General features: G+C 34.8%; 1 protein-coding gene and 1 pseudogene across 1 annotated transcript in view; one reads left to right on the plus strand and one right to left on the minus strand.

Moving 5' to 3' along the window:
- Positions 1-19,608, plus strand: part of HYCC2 (hyccin PI4KA lipid kinase complex subunit 2) — a 96,485-nt gene that overhangs the window by 37,131 nt on the left and 39,746 nt on the right. The window contains 3 exon segments of the mRNA XM_020970952.2: positions 11,395-11,473; positions 11,978-12,079; positions 18,138-18,317. Coding sequence (XP_020826611.1) covers positions 11,423-11,473; positions 11,978-12,079; positions 18,138-18,317 — 333 coding nt within the window. The 5' untranslated portion in view covers positions 11,395-11,422.
- Positions 352-7,465, minus strand: LOC110195360 (brain acid soluble protein 1 homolog; annotated as a pseudogene).

Consider the following 19,608-nt stretch of genomic DNA (forward strand, 5'->3'; position numbering starts at 1 on the left):
AACCCTGTTACTGAAGAAAAGATATTTTGATGTATCAGTGGAGTACATCTAACAGCAGTTCAGGTACAAAAGATGTATTGTACTTTTAGATATCCATCTTTAAAATCCAGGACTTATTTATAAAGTTGACTGAAGGTGTGTGTATTAGATATTTCCCCACAAAAATACTATTTGGATTTTCTCCCTTACTCTCTACCCCTCTCCCTTGATGGGATGTCCTTTTTTGGGGGCACAATACATAGCGTTATTTCAGATTTCAAACAAATTAGTGTAGCTGAGGAGGAGGGAGAGAGAGTCAGTTGTTTTTAAGTGATTATTATCATCATTATTTTTTTTAATAGGCTGCCTATGTTACTCTTTCACCACTGCTGTTTGATCTGAATTAGTGGTCTGAGCCTCAGAAGGTTTAACCTCTTCTGTTGGGACTGCAGGTTCCTGGGCCTTAAGGTACATAGCTAGGGCTTCCTGTTGGCTGTTAGAGTCTCTTTGGAAGAAGACACAGCTTTGCTGCTGCTAGGTTTAGAGTGTGAACCTGGAGTCAATTTTTAGTTTCTTGGGCGATGGGAGCTACGGAAGCCTCAGTCTTTTGCTTCCCCTTCCTCTTTGCTCTTGTCATCTACTTTACTAGTTGCTGTGGTTTCTGAGGACTGGGAGACCTTTGCCTCAGTGCTAGGTGCTAAAGTCTTAGAAGCATTACTACTGCTGGGGTAGAGGCAGGAGCCTGTTCCAGTTTGGTATCTTTCTGCTGCTTCTCTACTATCAGGGACAGCCTCTAGTTTCTCAGGCTCTGGTTTTGGAGCCTTTTCTTTGCCAGCTGCTGCATTCTTCTCTGCTTCCTTATCTTCAGTCTTGTTAGCAGTAACTTGGGAATCTTTGTCAGTCTTCTCTTTGTTGTTCTCCTTCACATCTGTGGTCTCTGCCACTGTCTGGGTCTCATCATTCTCGTTGGGAGTTTCTTCTTCCACTGCACCAGCTCCTTCAGCCTTCTTGTCTTTATCCTTGGCTTTCTCATCATTTACATTGTACCCATTCTTTTTGCTAAGCTTGCCTCCTATATTTGGAGTTCTTAATTTATTCTCTTGTCCTCTCCATCAGTGTGTGTACAGTGCACCCTGGTATCACCAAGACAGCTATGGGGAGCCTGGGGTCCACTTGGCTGGGGCTAGGTGGTGTGATGTCTCTCCCAGTCTCAAGAGACTAGAGCAAGGGGAGCCTATTGGAGCAATGCCACTGGTCCTGCTGCTGTCTCTGCATTTCTCATTCTCTCTCCCTCCCTCACCTACCTTCCTGCTTCTGTCCTTCCTCCCCTCTTCTCCCACCTCCCCCTGCACCCCCTTTTTTAATTTTTTAAAGCCAATTGTTACTCTGTTTTTCCAACAGTTTTTGAATGACATTTCCCCGAGTGTTTTGTTATTCTAGGCTTATTGAATGCTAGAATACTATGCAAACTTGAGGGCAGACAGGTAGCAATGGGTAGAATACTGGGCCTGGGATCAGGATGACCTGAATCCAGATTCATCCTCAGATACTTACTAGCTCAAGTCACCTACACTCTGTTTGCCTCAGGATAATAATTGCACCTACCTGACAAAGTTGCTATAAGAATCAAATGTGATCCTCTTCCCCTCTCCTTCCCTTTCCTATTTGCTTTTAACTTAGTGTTGTCTTACCTGTTATACTGATCTATAGATGCCTTTCTTGGAAGTATTTCTTGGAGACAACATAAATTTCAATCTTATCTTTATATTCATTTAGTTATCCATTTTATTTTTAGAGGTGAATTCATTGCATTAATCTTCAAAATTATAGTTGTTAAATTAGGTAGTTTTTAGTGTTATTCTTAGCTGTAATCTTTATTTTGCAGGTATGAGGTCTACCTTATTTCCTTTTTGTCTTAAATAATCAAAATCTCACAACCCTAGACACAATTCAAATCTATATCCTTACGATATACCCAGGAAAACTAGAAAACAGTATGGCAGAAACTAGATATAGACCCAACATCTCACACTATCTGCCAAGATAAAGTCAAAATGGGTACATGATTTACAACAAAAGAGTGATACCATAAGCAAATTAAGAGAGCATGGTTTATCTGTTAGATTTATAGATAACGGAAGAATTTAGGACCAAAGAAGATAAAGAGAGTATTGCAGAATATAAACTAGATAATTTTGATTATATAAAATTAAAAAGTTTTTGCACAAACAAAGCCAATGCATCTAAGATTAGGAGGGAAGCAGAAAACTGGGAGAGAATTTTTGCAACCAGCGTCTCTGATAAAGTCCTCATTTCTAAAATATATACAGAACTGGGTCAAATTTATAAGAATACAAATCATTCTCCAATTGATAAATGGTCAAAGGATATGAACAGGCAGTTCCAAGAGGAAGAAACTAAAGCTCTCTATAGTCATATGAAAAAATGCTCTAAATCACTACTGATTAGAGAAATGAAAATCAAAACAACTCTGACCCTTTGACCCAGCAGTACCACTTTTAGGGCTGTATCCCAAAGAGATCATAAAAATGGGAAAAGGACCCACATGTACAAAAGTATTTGTAACAGCTCTTTCTGTGGTGGCAAAGAACTGGAAATTGAGGGGATGCCCATCAATTGGGGAATGGCTGAACAAGTTGTGGTATATGAATGTAATGGAATATTATTGTGCTATAAGAAATAATGAGCAGGCAGACTTCAAAAAAACTCGGAAAGATTTACATGGACTTATGCAGAGTGAAATGAGCAGAACCAGGAGAACATTGTACACAGTACAGCCACATTATGGGATGACTGACTTTGATAGACTTCTTGATGCTCTTCACAGCAATGCAAGAATCTAAGACAACTTCAAATCCAGCCTCAGACACTTAACACTTACTAGCTGTATGACCCTGGGCAAGTCACTTAACCCCAATTGCCTCACCAAAAAGCAAAAAAAAGAATCTAAGACAACTCCAAAAGACTCATGATGGAAAATGCCATCTACACCCAGAGAAAGAAATAAGGAATCTAAATGCAGATGGAAGCGTATTATTTGTTCTCCTTTTCCTTCTTGTTTTGTTTCATTGCGTCGTTCTCATGGTTCCATTAATTTTAATTGTTCTTTACATCATGACTGTTGGGAAAATATGCTTTACATGAATGTATATGTAGAGCCTATATCAGATTGTATGCCGTCTTGGGTGAAGAGAAAAGAAATGGGAGGGGGGAGAGAATTTAAAACTCAAAATCTTATGGAAGTGAATGTTGAAAACTAAAAATTAATTATCAAAAAAAACCCCAACCCTCCCCCCCAAAAAACCAAAACAAAACAAAATTCTGGAGTACCACGTCACGTCTCTCATATTGGCTAATATGACAAAAAGGGAAAATGTTGGATGTTGGAGGGGATGTGGGAAAACTGGGATACTAATGCATTATTGGTGGAGTTGTAAACTGATCTAACCATTCTGGAGAACAATTTGGAACTATGCCCCAAGGGCTTTAAACTGCATACCCTTTGATCCAGCAATACCATTGCTAGGTCTGTATCTCAAAGACATCCAGAAAAAGGGGAAAGGACCCACATGTACAAAAATATTTATTACAGCTCTTTTTGTGGTGACTAAGAATTGGAAATTGAGGGGATGCCCATCTATTGGGGAATGGCTAAAGAGGCTGTGGTATATGATTGTAATGGAATATTATTGTGCTATGAGAAATGACAAGCAGAATGATTTCAGAAAAACTTGGAAAGTTTTTACACGAACTGATGCGTAGTGAAGTGAACAGAATCAGGAAAATGTTGTACTCAGTAATAGCAATATTATTTGATGAAGGGACTGTGAATGATGTATCTATTCTCAGCAGTACAATGATCCAAAGCCTCCAGAGAAAGAACTGATATTGTTTGACTACAGAATGAAGCATGCTGTTTTTCACTGTCTTTTTCATTTTTTTCTTTTATTGCAGTCTTCTTGTACAAAATGACTAATATGGAAATGTTTTACATAATTGCACATGTATAACCTATATCTGATTACATACCATCTTAGGAAGGGGAAGTGTTTAAACCTTACCTTTCCTTCCCTTCTCTGTTGTTTGCAAATGAGGCACTCCATCCCCTTTCCATAGTACTAATCCTCTTTCCCTTCCTAAATGAAAATTATTTTGAAGATTAATTGCTCCCTTGCTTTATGAAGTCTAAAATAATAGTATTTTTCTTCCTGATTGTTTCCTCTTTTTACTTAAACAAAAGTTGTCTGAATATTGTTAATATCTTTTCTATACCCTTTCTGTTCCATTATCTAACCTTTGGTTGTCAGAATAATCTTGCTGAGAGAGTCAAAGCCTTTATTGCTTTGTTTCCCTTATGTAACAGTGTATAAGAGTAGCAAACCACAACTTCAAGCCAAATCCTCAGAGTCTGTTTTAATATGGCTAGGAGCTAAGAATGGTTCAAATATTTTTAAATACAATAAGATGTTATTTAAAAGTGGGGGAATAACATTCTTAGCTTATGGGCTATCCTTGGTGTAGTGTTGTGTAGTAGATAGAGTGTCATACTTAGAGTTGAGAAAGACTTGGTTCTATTTCACATCAGACATTTATTAACTGTAATTTTATATTTCCTACCTTCAGTTTCCTTATCTATAAAATGGAAATAATTCCTATAGTACACAGAGTTGGGAGGCTCAACTTATGTAACACATGTAAACCAATTAACTGGTACATAGTTTTTGGGGTTTTTTTAAATTCATGTTTAAATTAGGATACTGGGCTTCTAGACTTTGACTTTGATAATAAGTGACCCTGAGCATGTCAGTTAACTTTTTTCTGCTCCTGTTTAACAATAATACTTCATTACCTTACTTCACAGAGTTGTTGTAAAGAGTTTTGTCAGCTTTAAAATAGTGTACAAATGTGAGCTGCTGTTCTTGTTTATTTTTATGTGTAGTTGGATGTTACAAGCATAGCAGCAGCAGAAGGTACATAATATTGAGTCAATTTATTTAACTGGTGGGACCTTTGATTTCAAAGATGTAGGAAGTTCCTGGTGAGGAAACTACCTCTGTTTGTAGATGAACATCTGTTCTTCAGTTTACAGTTTGAGCACTGAGGAATTAAACGACTTGCCTGGAATCGGTCTTTATTTGTCAGAAACAGAACATTATTTAAATTGAATTTAGAAATTAATCTACCTAAAAAATTCTTGTTGAGCACATAATATATCCAATACATTATGCTAGTCTCTATCAACAGAATTTGAAAGTTTTCAGTAGTAAGACTATTACTGGCTGCCTTACATTTACCTTGATGCTGATTTTGATCAGCCTTAACTAGCACTTCTACCCTTTGTCCAGTATATAATAATGCTTTGTTATTCTCATTCTTCTGAATAAACAAGGAAATATTCAGTATGGCTTGTGTTAAGATCCTTTTCTGAAATATGTTTTTATTTCATTGAATATTTCCCAGTTACATGTAAAAAAATTTAACATTCTTTTTTTAAAAATTTTGTTCCAAATTCTCTTTTTCCTCTCCCCCTTCCTTGAGAAGGTAAGCAATTTAATATTGACTATACACATGAAATCATGCAAAACATATTTCCACATTAGCCAAATTGTGTTACAACTCTTATAATTTGTACTAGCATTCTATGAAAATTGATGTAATAACCACGTATATTACATATGCTATATTCCCTGACCATGCCAAGTTACTAATTAATTTATTGTACCTTAAAAGATGATTTAGATTACCATACTTTTAGTCCCTGTGAAAGAACTGCTTCTTGCCTAGAGATTAGTTATTGAGAGACGTTCTGATAGAACCTACTGTCCTTGTGCTGCCACACAGGCATGCCTTGTTTTATTGTGCTTTGCTTTTAACAGTTGCTTTGCAGATATTGCATTGTTTTTAATGTGTTATAGTGATCTTTGCTATCACTATTGTAATTATTTGGGAGCACCACGAACTGCACCCATTTAAGACAGTTGAACTTAATCAATAAATGTTATGTGTATTCTGACTTTTCCACCAACTCACCATTTTCCTGATGTCTCTCCCTTTCTTGGGTGAATATCTTTTATTTCCTCAGACACAATGGTATTGAAGAATATTATATAAATTTAGTTGATAAATCTGTGGCAGGGTTTGAGAGGACTGACTAATTTTGAAAGATGTTCTGTTGTGGGTAAAATGCTATCAAACAGCATTACATGCTACAGAAAAATCTTTTGTGAAAGGAAGAGTCAATTAATGTGGCAAACTTCATTGTCTTATTTTAAGAAATTGCCATAATAACCCCAACTTTCAGCAGCCACCACCCTGATGAGTAAGCAGACATCAATATAGAGGCAAAACTCCCCACTAGCAAAAGGATTACACCTTGCTGAAGGCTCAGGTGATGGTTAGCATTTCTTTTAGCAATAAAGTATTTTTTTTAATTAAGGTACTGCCATTGTTCTTTTTTTAAAGACATTATACTATTGCATACTCAATAGACTATAATATAGTGTAAATATAACTTATGTGTAACTATAACTTATGTGTAACTAGGAAACCAAAAAATTCATGTGACTTGTTTTATTGCAATATTTACTTTATGAAGATGATCTGGAACCAAAACCACAGTGTCTCCGAGGTATGCCTGTACTTAAATTTGTCAGTTATCTCTCTGTCACCTGGTGATTTTAATTCCTAGAAGATTCAAGTAACATTTACCATTTTGATGAAAGTAGATTTGTTTTTTAAAAAGTTGATTTTATCGTGAAATCTTTTTTGCATGGTCCTGTCTACTCAAATTTACTTATTAGCCTTCTGTTCTAAAGTAGCAAAATAAATCTCTGTAGTCTCTAAATACTTTTTTAATGTTTAAGAAAGATTGTCTTACCATGATAATAAAGAAAAACTTGTTTAAAATCTGCTAGCAAGGATATTTGAAACAGTTCTACAATGTTATTTACAATAAAGACATAGAAAATCAAAGGGTGGCAGTGTTACTAAGTATAATCTCTTCCCCCCAAATCCCAAACACATCAAACTTTAAATTCTCTTTACTTTAATAGGGGGAGGGGGAGATTTGGTAAATGGTAAGATCCTTTTTGTTACATTAAAATTATGACTTCTAGAAAGATGAGTGAAGGAGCAGAAGCTAGTGAACCAGCTTTAATAAAAACTACTCCAAAAAAAAAAAAGCTTAATTATTCCTTCTTTTCCACACCTTCCTTCCATCCCCCCCCCCCCCCCCCCGGCCAGGTCAAAACTTAAGGAAAAAAGACCTCACTTACAGTTCCCTCCCCTGGGGTAGATGTGAAGGTAAAATAAATGTGGAGGAATATGAAGAAACATGGCAGCAACTGTAGTGCCCACAATAGAAAACAGATCTACCTTTCCCAGCAGCGACTACCGCAGGCTCTTCTTTCCCTTCACTAGAATAGGGCAGGTAATTTTCATCTGGGAAATCCCTTGTTGCCACCATGGTGTAGGTGGCAGAGAATAGTCTTAAATTTAGGAAAATCTTCCTATTAAGGTATTGGTTTCATTGGTCAGCCTCTTTCAACTCTTCCCCACTCCAATCCAGCCCCCCATCAGGCTGCCTGTCATTTTAGTGTGGGTCTAACTTGTCACTCCCATGCTCAATAAACTTCAGTTAATCTTAGATCAACTATAAATTCCTGTGTTAATTGCATTTAAAGCTCTTCATAGCCTATCCTCAGTCTATCTTTCTAGTTCTATTACACCCCTCCATGGTCTAGCCCAGGGGTAGGGAACCTTTGGCCTTCAGGCCTTAGGTGCAGCCCTTTAATTGAATCCAAACTTCACAGAACAAATCACCTTAATAAAAGGATTTGTTCTGTAAAACTTGGACTCAGTCAAAAGTTTTATATAAATCTTTAAATGTGTGTTATCTCCTTCATTAGCATATAAAGTGTTAAAGGGCAGGAGTGATTTAATTTTGTATACCCAGTACTTGATGTATTTTTTTATTTATTTACATGTTTTAAAAAGCCATATTGTGAAGATGGAGGAATAAAAAAAATACTCAGATGTGTGTGTTCTTGCTTCTTTGAAGCTTTCTTTTACAAACTTCAGAAATGTTTGAAAGGAAATAGGAATCTCTAGGAACAGTATCAAGAAAAAACTAAAACTTACCTAAATGGATGAAGATTAACACAACCACAATAAAGACATTTTTTTAAATTTATTTTGATTTATCAGCAATCACTTCCATAAAATTTTGAATTTAAAATTTTTCTCCCCCTCCTTCCACATTTCCCTTCCCAAGACAGCGCACAATCTGGTATAGGATATACATATACATTCCTATTAAGCATATTTTCACATTAGTCATATCGTAAGGAACAATTAGAACCAATAGAAGGAACCACAAGAAAGAGGAAACAAAACAGAAGGAAAAAAAAGCAAATAGTATGCTCCGATCTGCATTCAAACTCCACAATTCTTTCTTTGGATGTGGATAACATTTTCCGTCATGAGACTTTTGGAGATGTCTTAGATCCTTGAATTGCTGAGAAAGGCTAAGTCTGTCACAGTTAGTCATTGAACAACATGGCTGTTATTGTGTACAACGTTCTGGTTCTGCTTACTTCACTTAGCATCAGTCCATACAAGTTTTTTCAGGTTTTTCTGAAGTCTGCTTGCTCACCATTTTTTTCATTTATTTATTTATTTGTTTGTTTGTTTGTCTATCTATTCATTCATTCATTTATTTGTTTGTTTATTTTACCCATATGCTTTTGAGTTGAAAATTTTTCTTCCTTTTCCTCCCCCCCACCCTCCCCAAGAAGGCACACAATCTGATATAGGCTTTACATTTACATACCCATTAAACATATTTTCACATTAGTGTAGTTGTAAGTAAAAATTAAAACCAATAGGAGGAACCATCAGAAAGATGAAACAAAACTCAACAGAAGGTAAAAATAAGTGATAGCGATTCAACTTCCATAGTTCTTTCTTTGGATGTGGACAGCATTTTCCATCCCGAGGCCTCTGGAGATGTCTTAGATCCTCGTAATGCTGAGAAGGGTTCAATTTAACAATCTTAGTCATCGCATAACATGGCTGTTACTGTGTACAAAGTCCTCTTGGTTCTGCTCACTTCACTCAGCATCAGACCATATAAGTCTTTCCAGGTTTTTCTGAAGTCAGCCTGTTCATCATTTCTTATAGCACAATAGTATTCCATTACATTCATATGCCACAACTTGTTCAGCCATTCCCCATTTGATGGACATCCCCTCAATTTCCAATTATTTTTGTACATGTGGGTCCTTTTCCCATTTTTATATCTCTTTGGGATACAGCCATAGAAGTGGTATTGCTGGGTCAAAGGGTATGGCCATTTTTATAGCCATTTGGACATAGTTCCAAATTGCTCATGGAAAGGCATAAAAATCCAAACAGGATTTTGTATTTGATCCTGGAAATAGGAGCAACTTAAGTTAATAGAATAGCAGGATGATGTGGTTGGACCTGTGCTTTTAGGAAGGTCAATTTGACAGGTGAGGGTGGAGAGAGATTTGTTGCAGGGAAACCAAAAAGCCGGCTAATGGAATAGTCCAGGGGCAAGGTAGTAAGGGCCTGCCTGCACCAGGGTGGTGGCATTGTCAGAAGAGAAGGAGGCATATATGAGAGATGTTAAGAAGATAACAGAACATATAACAATATATTATTTTATATTTTTATATTATATAATATAAAAGTATATTTATAAAATATGTATTTGTTTATAAAATATTATTTAGACTTATATTTACATTTTTATATGATTTATATGATTATAACAATATAATTTTAGAACATTAATATTTCATAACCAAACCACACCATAATGTTGCTTAACTGCACTGTGATATTGTTTGACCAATTGCCTGTGTATGACATTGTTTCTATGTACCTAGTTGTCCCCTATTGTTTTATGTAGCATGCTGTCTTTTTATTATGGGGTCAAGTTATTAGGCAAATATAGCAGCCTTATAAGATGACTAACTTGAAGGAACTCTGGTGTTTACACAGGGTGTCCTAAAAGTGCAGCTTTTAGCTTTAATAATTTCAAAAGTATGAATTCTGTGAACTTACCAAAAAAATTTGAAAATGTTATTTAAAAATTTTTAATATTGATGTTTCTTACTAAAACTCAACCTCACTTTACATTAACTTTAGTCAGTTTTCTAAGTGTAAAAAAACACAAGCTGCTGCTCAGTGACTGAAAGGATGCATTTTTGTAATCCTAGTCTTAGAATCATCCATAGAATAAAATTTTGATATGTACTTCAGAGTTTTGATGTGAACCCCACAAGAAGTCTTCTGGAGATAAATCAGGTAGGGGCAGCTAGGTGGCGCAGTGAATAAAGCACCAGCCCTGAAGACAGAAGGACGTGAGTTCAAATGTGGTCTCAGACCAAAGACTTAACACTTAAAAACTGTATGACCCTGGGCAAGTCACTTAATCCTAATTGCCTAGGGAAAAAAGAAAAGAAGAATCAGGTGCCAAGCAAGAAGACCTTGCCTACCAGTCCACCTAAGAAACATTCAGAAACTTTCTTTCATGTAATGCATAATGATTAAACTGTCGTGGTAGAATTTAAAAAATGGATTATTCAGAATTCACCAAACTAAGTCATTGTAAAAGAAATTTAAATAATTAAACTTTCAAATAATTTTTTGTAAGTTTGTAGTATTTTTACTTCTGTAGTTAATACTTAAAATTGCACAAAGGCTTTTGGAATACTATATTAGCATGTTTGTTAACGTCTCATTGATTTATAATTGCACTGTAGGGTATTTACTTCATTATTTGTATTGTGAATTAGTCATAAAAGAATGTGTTGTTCGGTTCAAGAGAAAATTAAGACAATCAGTTTTTAAACCAAGAATCTGTTTTTAAATGACTTACATTTTAAGTTGGCTGAATCAGATCATTTCTCTGTGTAAGGGTGTGCAAAAAAATTGCTTAATATTGGTAATTTTTGTAACCTATTTAGAATTATAATTTCTGCCTTGTCACATATTTTGTTCCATGATCTTTAATTTGTTCCGATTGGCTTTTCTTCATACTGTGTTTGGTAAGAGCACAGGGCATGAACTATGCATTTGATTTAGGTAATGGTGCTGTTTTTAGCTTGTTACAGTGAGCTTTGTCTGATATTCTAACATACAGTAATTAAGAACAATCTGAAAGTTTTCCTTGACTTGACATGATCGATTTTGAAAGCACCATTAAAATGTATGGCTTATTTCTGAAAGTAGTGTTTTTTGAACTTTTCATGTATATATTACCATATTTACTGAATTTTTTTTAATTTAAGGCTTAAATTGTTTGGATCTATTAGCTTGTGAAAATTATGTGTTGTGTTTCAATTTTAAGAGCTTTCTTTTCCACAGATAAAAGAGGAATCAAAGGTATAGGAAGATGTTGGGATCTGAACGTGGTGTAGTAGAAGAATGGCTCTCAGAATTCAAGGTAAATTGGGTTAAGGGATTAGAGAGGCTGTTAATGAGACAGTGTATGTCACTAACATAAAGGCTAAAAGCAATTCAAGCGTACAACTTAAAAATAATTACTAATTTTAAAAGGGCAGACTAATAGTAAATATGCTCTGTGTTCTATATAGGTAATTTTATAAGAAAGTTTACAGTTTCAGAAGTACTTAAGTAAAACAGTTGTGAATTATTGGCACTAAACAAGTAATGTGTTGTTTCTAAAAGATTAAAACTAAAGAATTAAAAATAACTTTTTAATTTCTTTTGAATCTGGATCAGTTTATAGTTTCTCATGAGTGTACATTCGTATGTGATTTGCGAGTTCCAGTTTTTTTAGTTGAATATACTGTTCATGTTAACTGTTTTCACTTTTGAAAGACTAACCCTTTGTCATCTTTCCTGCAGTAGCTAATGTGTAGAAACTTTTGGCTTCCCAAACATTAATCAGTTAATTTTTCTTTCTTCCTTTGGGATCTTCCTTTAGGCATTACCTGAAACTCAGATCACCAACTATGCAGCAACTCTGCACAGGAAAAAAACACTGGTACCAGCTCTCTATAAAGTCATTCAAGACTCAGATAATGAGGTAGGGGATTCATAAGAAATATGATTTTAATACATGCTAGTGCATGTGTTAATATATGCATAAATATTTAAATATTGACAGTTTTGCTTTCTTTTTTATTACTAGTACTATTGTTACTATTTTTATTTGGGGGTATGAAAAACTTTCTCTCTATTATTTCTTGTTCTGATAATTGCTTTGGCTTTTTTCTCCCTGCGCGAGTAAACAAAAGTTTCTGGAATGCTTTTAAAATCAGAGAAAAGGCTAGTCCATTTTGTTTTTTAATCTCTTCATTTCAGTGACCATTTTCACAGTAGGCCATTGAGATTGGTGCAATGAAAGTGTTTCATTTTCAGGAAGCCAAGTATTAACAATATCTGGATCAACATATTTATTAAAATTTATGTAAGCATTCTTTACGATGCATTGACTTATAATGACAAATAACTAAAGTTTATTCAAATTAATCAGTAAAATTAAATTCATGGTTTCCTTATAACAATGACTGCAACAACCGAGTGGTAAATTTAATATTAAAATAAAAAGAGGAAACATATTTCAATCTTAATCATTCAAATCCATAAAATTGGAGTAAGATTTTCTGGTTACTCAGCATTGTAGGATATAAAGAAAGGGAAAGTCAGAGATTTCTTAAATTTCAGTATAATCCCTTGGAAATATATACACATCACTTTCATATCAGATGTTAAATTTAAATGATGACACAAGTTGTCTGGAAAACTTTGATCACCACTGGTTTCTTATGTGCTTTAAAATGAAAATGAAAGGAACACACAGGAAAGTAGCTTCTTATCTTCCCAGATACAGCCTCCTCGATGCCTCTGCTGTTTACTGGAGTGAGTTTGAAGAAGTTCAGGTAATCTTCTCCTAACAAGCAGCTTGACTTAAAAGTGCTTCTTTATTTTCTATGTATAACTAAAAATTTGCTTACTGACTTATTGCTGCCTTCAACCTCGTTCCTTCTCTCCCACCCCCATCACCTAATCTTGGTATGGCTTAGAATTGGTCTTGTGCTTCTTATAAGTAGTAGCAGCAATTACCTTTATACTTAATGGACCCTTTTTTTCTTTGCAGTGTATTTCTAGTGTTTCACAATTTACCCAAGTACAGTTAGTAGAGCACATATACTTGCTTACGTCACAGTTTTCAGAATCCCAGACTCAAAAAGTTCTATTTCCTTTACCCCTTGTTTTGTGCTGTTTTAATGTTTAAAGTTTGCTTATTGTTAAAAATTAATTTATGTCTTGCCCTCTTTTTAGAGTGTATACTCTTAATGGGCAGTCATGCCCTGTTCTACATTATTTGTAATTTCCTCAAAATTACAATTATGCCATGTATGTGGTAGATTCACTGGATGAATTGATTGGATGAAAAATCAGCTTCTAAATGTTTGCATTAGGACTTAAATTATTTAAAGATAGCTTAAAAAACTGATTGGTTACACAAAACATATTTGTTTTTATCGATTTTTAGTAGAAATGTTATTTCTCCATCTTTATGTTTCTTCCCTGTGAAAGAGCTAATGATTGTGACTTTCACTAACGAGGATGTTTATGATAGTGTGGTTTTGAAACAAAGAGTGCCTTCCAGTAATGAGAATCTTTTGGTGAGACAGCAGGTTAGTGTAGTTGGAATATGGGTAATTTTTACTATTAAAATTTTTTTCTTGTGCTTACTTATGAAAAATGAAATACTCTGAACCTTTTCAATATTTAAAGTTTCTTACCTTTCAGTTGGTAGAAAGGAAATTTGAGGGGGAAAATGTAAGGGAAAAAAGCTGGACCAGTTTGTTTTCTTTGTTACATGCTAACAACACCAACAACAATAACAAGAGTAGCGTTTTATAGCACTTTCAAACATTTGCAAAACATTTTTTACAAATGTTATTTTGTTCTCACAACAACCCTGGTGGTTGTTGTTGCTGCTGTTATTATCCTCACTTTACAAATGAGGAAACTGTGGTAGAAAGAGGGTAAGTGACTTGCCCAAGGTCACACACTTTGTTAGTATCTGAAGCTGGATTTATACTCAAAACAAGAGTTAAGCCTGGAAAATTCCCAAAGGAGTAAAGACGTGTATGCCTGTGGTTTCATTTACATAGAAGCCTCTTGGTGAGGAACTTCTTCCCTCAATGTAGATCAACACCATATGTGCAATTTAGTCTTTGACAGTTCTCTAGAGCAGAGGTGTCAAACTCTTCCCCCTCCTCAGTACAGCCAAACCATATTAAAATATATTTGGGAAATAGTAAAATAAATAAAAATACAGTGCAATATAGATAATGTAATTTTTGTAGTTGTCTGAGTCAACATGCTGCTGCCAGGGATCCATTTTCATTTGAGTTTAACACTACTGGTTTAGAGCACTGAAAAATTAAGTGATTTGCTTGGAGTCACATAAGCTGTATTTGTCTGAGGTAGGTGGGACTTGAGCCCTGGTTTCCCAACCAGCTCTTTCCATTTGTTACACAGGCTGCCTCTGTCAGTCCTAAGAGTAAAAACACAAAACAAAACCTTTTTGGGTTACAAAATATCTTTAGGAAGGTACACTCATTTAAATAATTTTGATTCAGAATCATGTTTAAATAGTCTTTTAATTTTGATGTTACAAAGCTTCCTCTTACTCTCTCCCACTCCTAACCCCCCCCCCACAAAAAAGCCTCTTCCTTTAGGGGAAATCTCTATTTTTTTCCCATTGTTAATTAAAACCTGGACTTCTAAATAGTTATTCAGCTGTTTTAAATGAAGAATAAAGGGAAATACCAGTCCTTTTAGATAAAAATTTTTATAAGGCAAATTGCTCTTTATGAACCCTTGATTCATTCTATTCTGTCTTCTCTAGCAGATAATTCTTCTGTTATCTCCACTGTTTTGCTCATCTTCAATCAGCTGACAATCTTCCTATATCATGAGGCCCTGACTTTGAGGGGCTAAACCACTTGCAAAAACCACCTATAATCAGTGTCTCTCCTTACCTCTCACTCTCTTTAAACACTATGTAATTTAACTTCTTGACCTCATCATTCAGCTGAAACTGCTCTCTCCAAATGATCTCTTAATTCCCAAATCTAATGTGCTCTTCTTATTTCTTATCATTCTTGACCACCCTGCAGCCCTTGACACTGTTAATCACCTTCTCCTGGATATTCTTTCCTCTCTTGAGTTTTCATAGTATTTCATAATACCTGACTTCATTGCTCTACCTCCTAACGCTGTACTTTTTCACTGGTTGTCCCCATGCCTTGAATGCCCTGCTTCCTCATTTCCTTCTCCCAGTTTCCTTCAAGACTCAGCTCAAATATCACTGTCTGCAGCAGGCCTTTATTGGTTTCCTCTACTCCTAGTTCCTCTCCTCTGAGATTACCTTCCATTTATATGATATATGTAGCATATACATAGTTGTTTGCATGTTGTCTCCCCCATTAGAATGTGAACTACTTGAGGGCAGAAACAATGATTTTGCCATTCTTTGTGTGTCTTGCAGTTGCCACAGTGCCTAGTAAGCACTTAATAAATGTTTGTTGACTGACTACTGATTTTTCTATTTCCAGTAAAGCTTTGTGAAGACAGATTCTTTGGTGAAGACCATAATACAGCAGTATTTCTCCTTTAAAATAATTGTTTTCAGAATTTGCATCATATTCTTGTGACTATTCTGACTTTGTCCTTTAAGGGTGGAAAGTTAATCTTTAATATTTATGTTTGTTTTCACAAAATATACTTGCAGAAGTAACATTGCACATCCTAGTTCTGTCACTTTTGTCTTTGTGACCCTTGGGCAATTACTTGACCTGTCTGGGCCTTCATTTCCTCATCTATAAAATAAAAGGGTTAGACTAGATGATTTCTAAGATCTCTTCTAATTCCAACCAAGTAGTATTTTCAGAGCTAAGCTCAAAGCTAAAACTACTAGTATATTGATGAGGCCTACGTACTTGAAAAATCTTAGAGAATTTCACATTATTAGAAGAAATAAGAATTTATGCACACCATGTGCTTTGGAACAAATAAGCCAATTATATCGCTTTCCTTTCCCTTAATATTTCTTTGTTTTACTTTAAGTTTTTGATTTTTATTACTAAATTGTCCTAATTTTTAAAACAACAAAATGCCTGCTAATGTGTTATCCTTCTCAAATTCTTTCCTGATATAAAATTATTTTCTTCATAGTAACACTTGAGTCTGACCAAAAATTAACATTTTATACATCTTAATTGTCTGTCCTTTTGGTTACATTATAGTTACACTTTTAGGTTATGTTAATCTGAAGTGTGGAATTGTTGTAGGATTTAGTGATTTCTGATTTTAGAAAATTTGATGTAAAATTGTGGTTCCTGTTCCAGAGATTGATAAAAGGCAGAACCATAAAGAGCATATCTTCAATTAGTTTAATAAGCCACTTTTTGGATGTACTATGTGCACATCTTTGTGCTTCAGAGATGAAACATGACATAGTTCCTGCCCTCAAGAAATTTACTTAAACAAAACAAAACACTAGAATCATTAATTGGGGAGGGGGAGTAGAAGATTGAGAAAGGGCCATTAGATTTAGATCTCTCTTCTGAGAAAGCATTAGGGGTAAAGCTGAATTGCAAGGGGTTGAGGAGTGTACAGGAAGAGACAGAAAGTATAAATCACTTTCTAGGAGTTTACTAGTGAAGGAGAAGACAGATATAGAGTAATATCTTGAATTAAGGCTAGTGCTTTGTTTTATTTTTTTATTTTGTTTTTAAACATATAGGAGATTAGAGCATGTTTTTAGGCAGTTAAAAAAGGATCCAGATGAGAGAAAGAGAATGAATCACTGGACTCAGCTCCTGACCCCAGGACACAAGTGGAATCTTAGCCTTAACAAGAAGGGAGGGACACTTCATCTCCTTAGGCAAAGATGGGTATAGTTATGCTCAAGCAGACTTCCAGATAGAGTTAGGATCATATAATCTCAATAGAATTATGGGGCATACAAGCCATAGACTTTTCCTTTTTAAAGTTTTGGTATTAAATCCTGGTAAAAAACAAAGAATTGACTATACCATGTCCAGGTAGGGCACAATCTCTAATATATTTTTAGGAAAAATACAGTATATGTATAATATATTTTCAGGAAAAATACAGCAAAATACGTTTTACTGATAAAATTTTCAATTTCTAGGCAATGCATTTCCCTCAGAATAAGTAAAACTGTGTGATTTTAGAGGGGATCTAGAATTCAGAAGAAACGTGAAAACAGTATTTCTGCATTTCTGTCATTTAAAAAAGTTTTTGTATAAAGATAATTTTTGAAACATAAAACACAGCTATCAGTTTGCTTTAATTCTTTTAAACATATCCATCTATTTCTTTGTATTAGCAACTTTTTGTTCTCAAGGATGGAGTGACCTGTAATTTTTATTATAATCTTACTTGAAATGTGAGGTGAAAAGCAAAGACACTTAAATATTTAATTTCCAATTATTGGCATAAGTTGGTTTTTAAAAAAAAATAACTGGGACTTCTTAGCAAGTAAGATAAGAGAAAAATAAGGGAAAGGAAAACTTGAAGAAGTGTTATTGTACTGTATTTGTAAAGGTCAGTTGTCGTTTGCTCCCTTCATAACCCTTACTAAAGTATAATTGAAAGGTATGCCAATATGTTATAACCCTGTTGTTGGGGGACCTCTTTTATTGAAGAGGTTAACACTACAAAAACTCTAATTTTAGAATACCTTGAAGGACCATGATGCTACAGTAATGCTGTGCAATTTTTTTTTAGCCATAAGGCAAAGAAAATAGAGATATGATGAAAATTTTTCATTTCAAAGTAAATAACAAAATTTTTGCATCAGTTGACATACCTGGTCCTTTTTGTGTTAGTCTGATTCAGTCTCTTTTTCTATATTGGAGTCAGGAGTACAAATTTGGTTGATGTTGCCATGTGACTGAAATGAATTAAAAATATACAGTAATCTAGATAACTGAGTTTTTTCCTATTTCTTCATGTGTAATTGTTTCATTTCCTCCTTATGTAGTCATAACCCAAAAAAAGATGATTGTAATTATCCTGTTTTATTTTTCCTTTAGCTCCTAGAGCCTGTCTGTCACCAGCTTTTTGAGCTATATCGTAGTTCTGAAGTTCGGCTCAAGAGATTCACTCTACAGTTCTTACCAGAATTGATATGGGTTTATTTACGACTTACTGTTAGCCGAGACAGACAGAGTAATGGTTGTATAGAAGCACTGCTACTAGGGATCTATAATTTGGTAAGTAAAAGGAACTCTGAGAAGCTATTTTGTATCTTTAAGTAAATTTAAAACAAATCCTCTGAAATAATGTAATAATTTTAGATCCATGATAAAATGATAAAAATGTACTTAGGGAGAAATACCAAAATTATATATTTTTTCACTGAGTTACTTTAAACTGAGTGTGTACTAGATATTTAATATACTTGTCACTTTAATTTTTTTTTTTTGTGGCCAGTTGGGGTTGAGTGACTTGCCCAGAGTCACACAGCTAGGTGAGTGCTATGTGTCTGAGGCCAGATTTGAACTCAGGTCCTCCTGACTCCAGGGCCTCTGCTCTATCCACTGCGCCACCTAGCTGCCCCCACTTCAATTTTTAAAAAAATTTTTTGAATATCTTGTTTTTTCCCAATTACATGTAAAAACTGTTTTTAGCATTTAACATTTTGAGTTCCACATTCTCTCCCTCCCCATCCCCCCAAGACAGCAAGCAGTTTGCTATAGGTTATACATGTGTAATCATGTGAAACAATTTCCATATTAGTTATGTTGTGAAAGAAAACACAAACCAAAAAAAAGCTCACAAAAAATAAAGGTGAAAAATAATATGCTTTGACCTGCACTTAGACTGCATCAGTTTTCTCTCTGGAGGTGGATAGCATTTTTCATCATGAATCTTTTGGTAGCTGAGTCATTCATAGTTGATCATCATTCAGTCATGCAGTATTGCTGTTACTGTATACAATGTGCTTTTGATTCTGCTCACATCAGTTTGTATCAGTTCATGTAAGTCTTTCCAGTTTTTTCTGAAATCCTGATCATTTCTTATAGCACAGTAGTCTTCCGTCACAATCGTATTCCACAGTTTCTTCAGCCATTCCCCAGTTCAGCCATTCCTCATCTGGGCCATTCAGGACATCCCCTCAATTTCCAATTCTTTGCCACCACAAAAAGAGCTGCTATAAATGTCTTTGTACAAATAAGTCTTTTTCCTTTTTCTTTTGATCTTTTTGGGATACAGACCTAGTAGTGCTATTCCTGGGTCAAAAAGTACGCACAGTTTCGTAACTCTTTGGTCATAGTTCTAAATTGTTCCCCAGAATGGACCAGTTCACAATTCCATCAGCAGTGCTTTAGTGTCCCAGTTTTCTCACATCTCCTCCAACATTTATCATTTTCCTTTTCTGTTATATTAGCAACTTGCATACATGTGAGGTGGTACCTCAGAGTTGTTTGATTTGGATTTCTCTAATCAATAATAATTTAAAGTATTTTTTCAGTTAACCATAGATAGCTTTGATTTCTTCAT

This window comes from Phascolarctos cinereus, unplaced genomic scaffold (assembly GCF_003287225.1).
Source record: "Phascolarctos cinereus isolate Bilbo 61053 unplaced genomic scaffold, phaCin_HiC Scaffold_7;HRSCAF=346, whole genome shotgun sequence".
NCBI lineage: Eukaryota > Metazoa > Chordata > Mammalia > Diprotodontia > Phascolarctidae > Phascolarctos > Phascolarctos cinereus.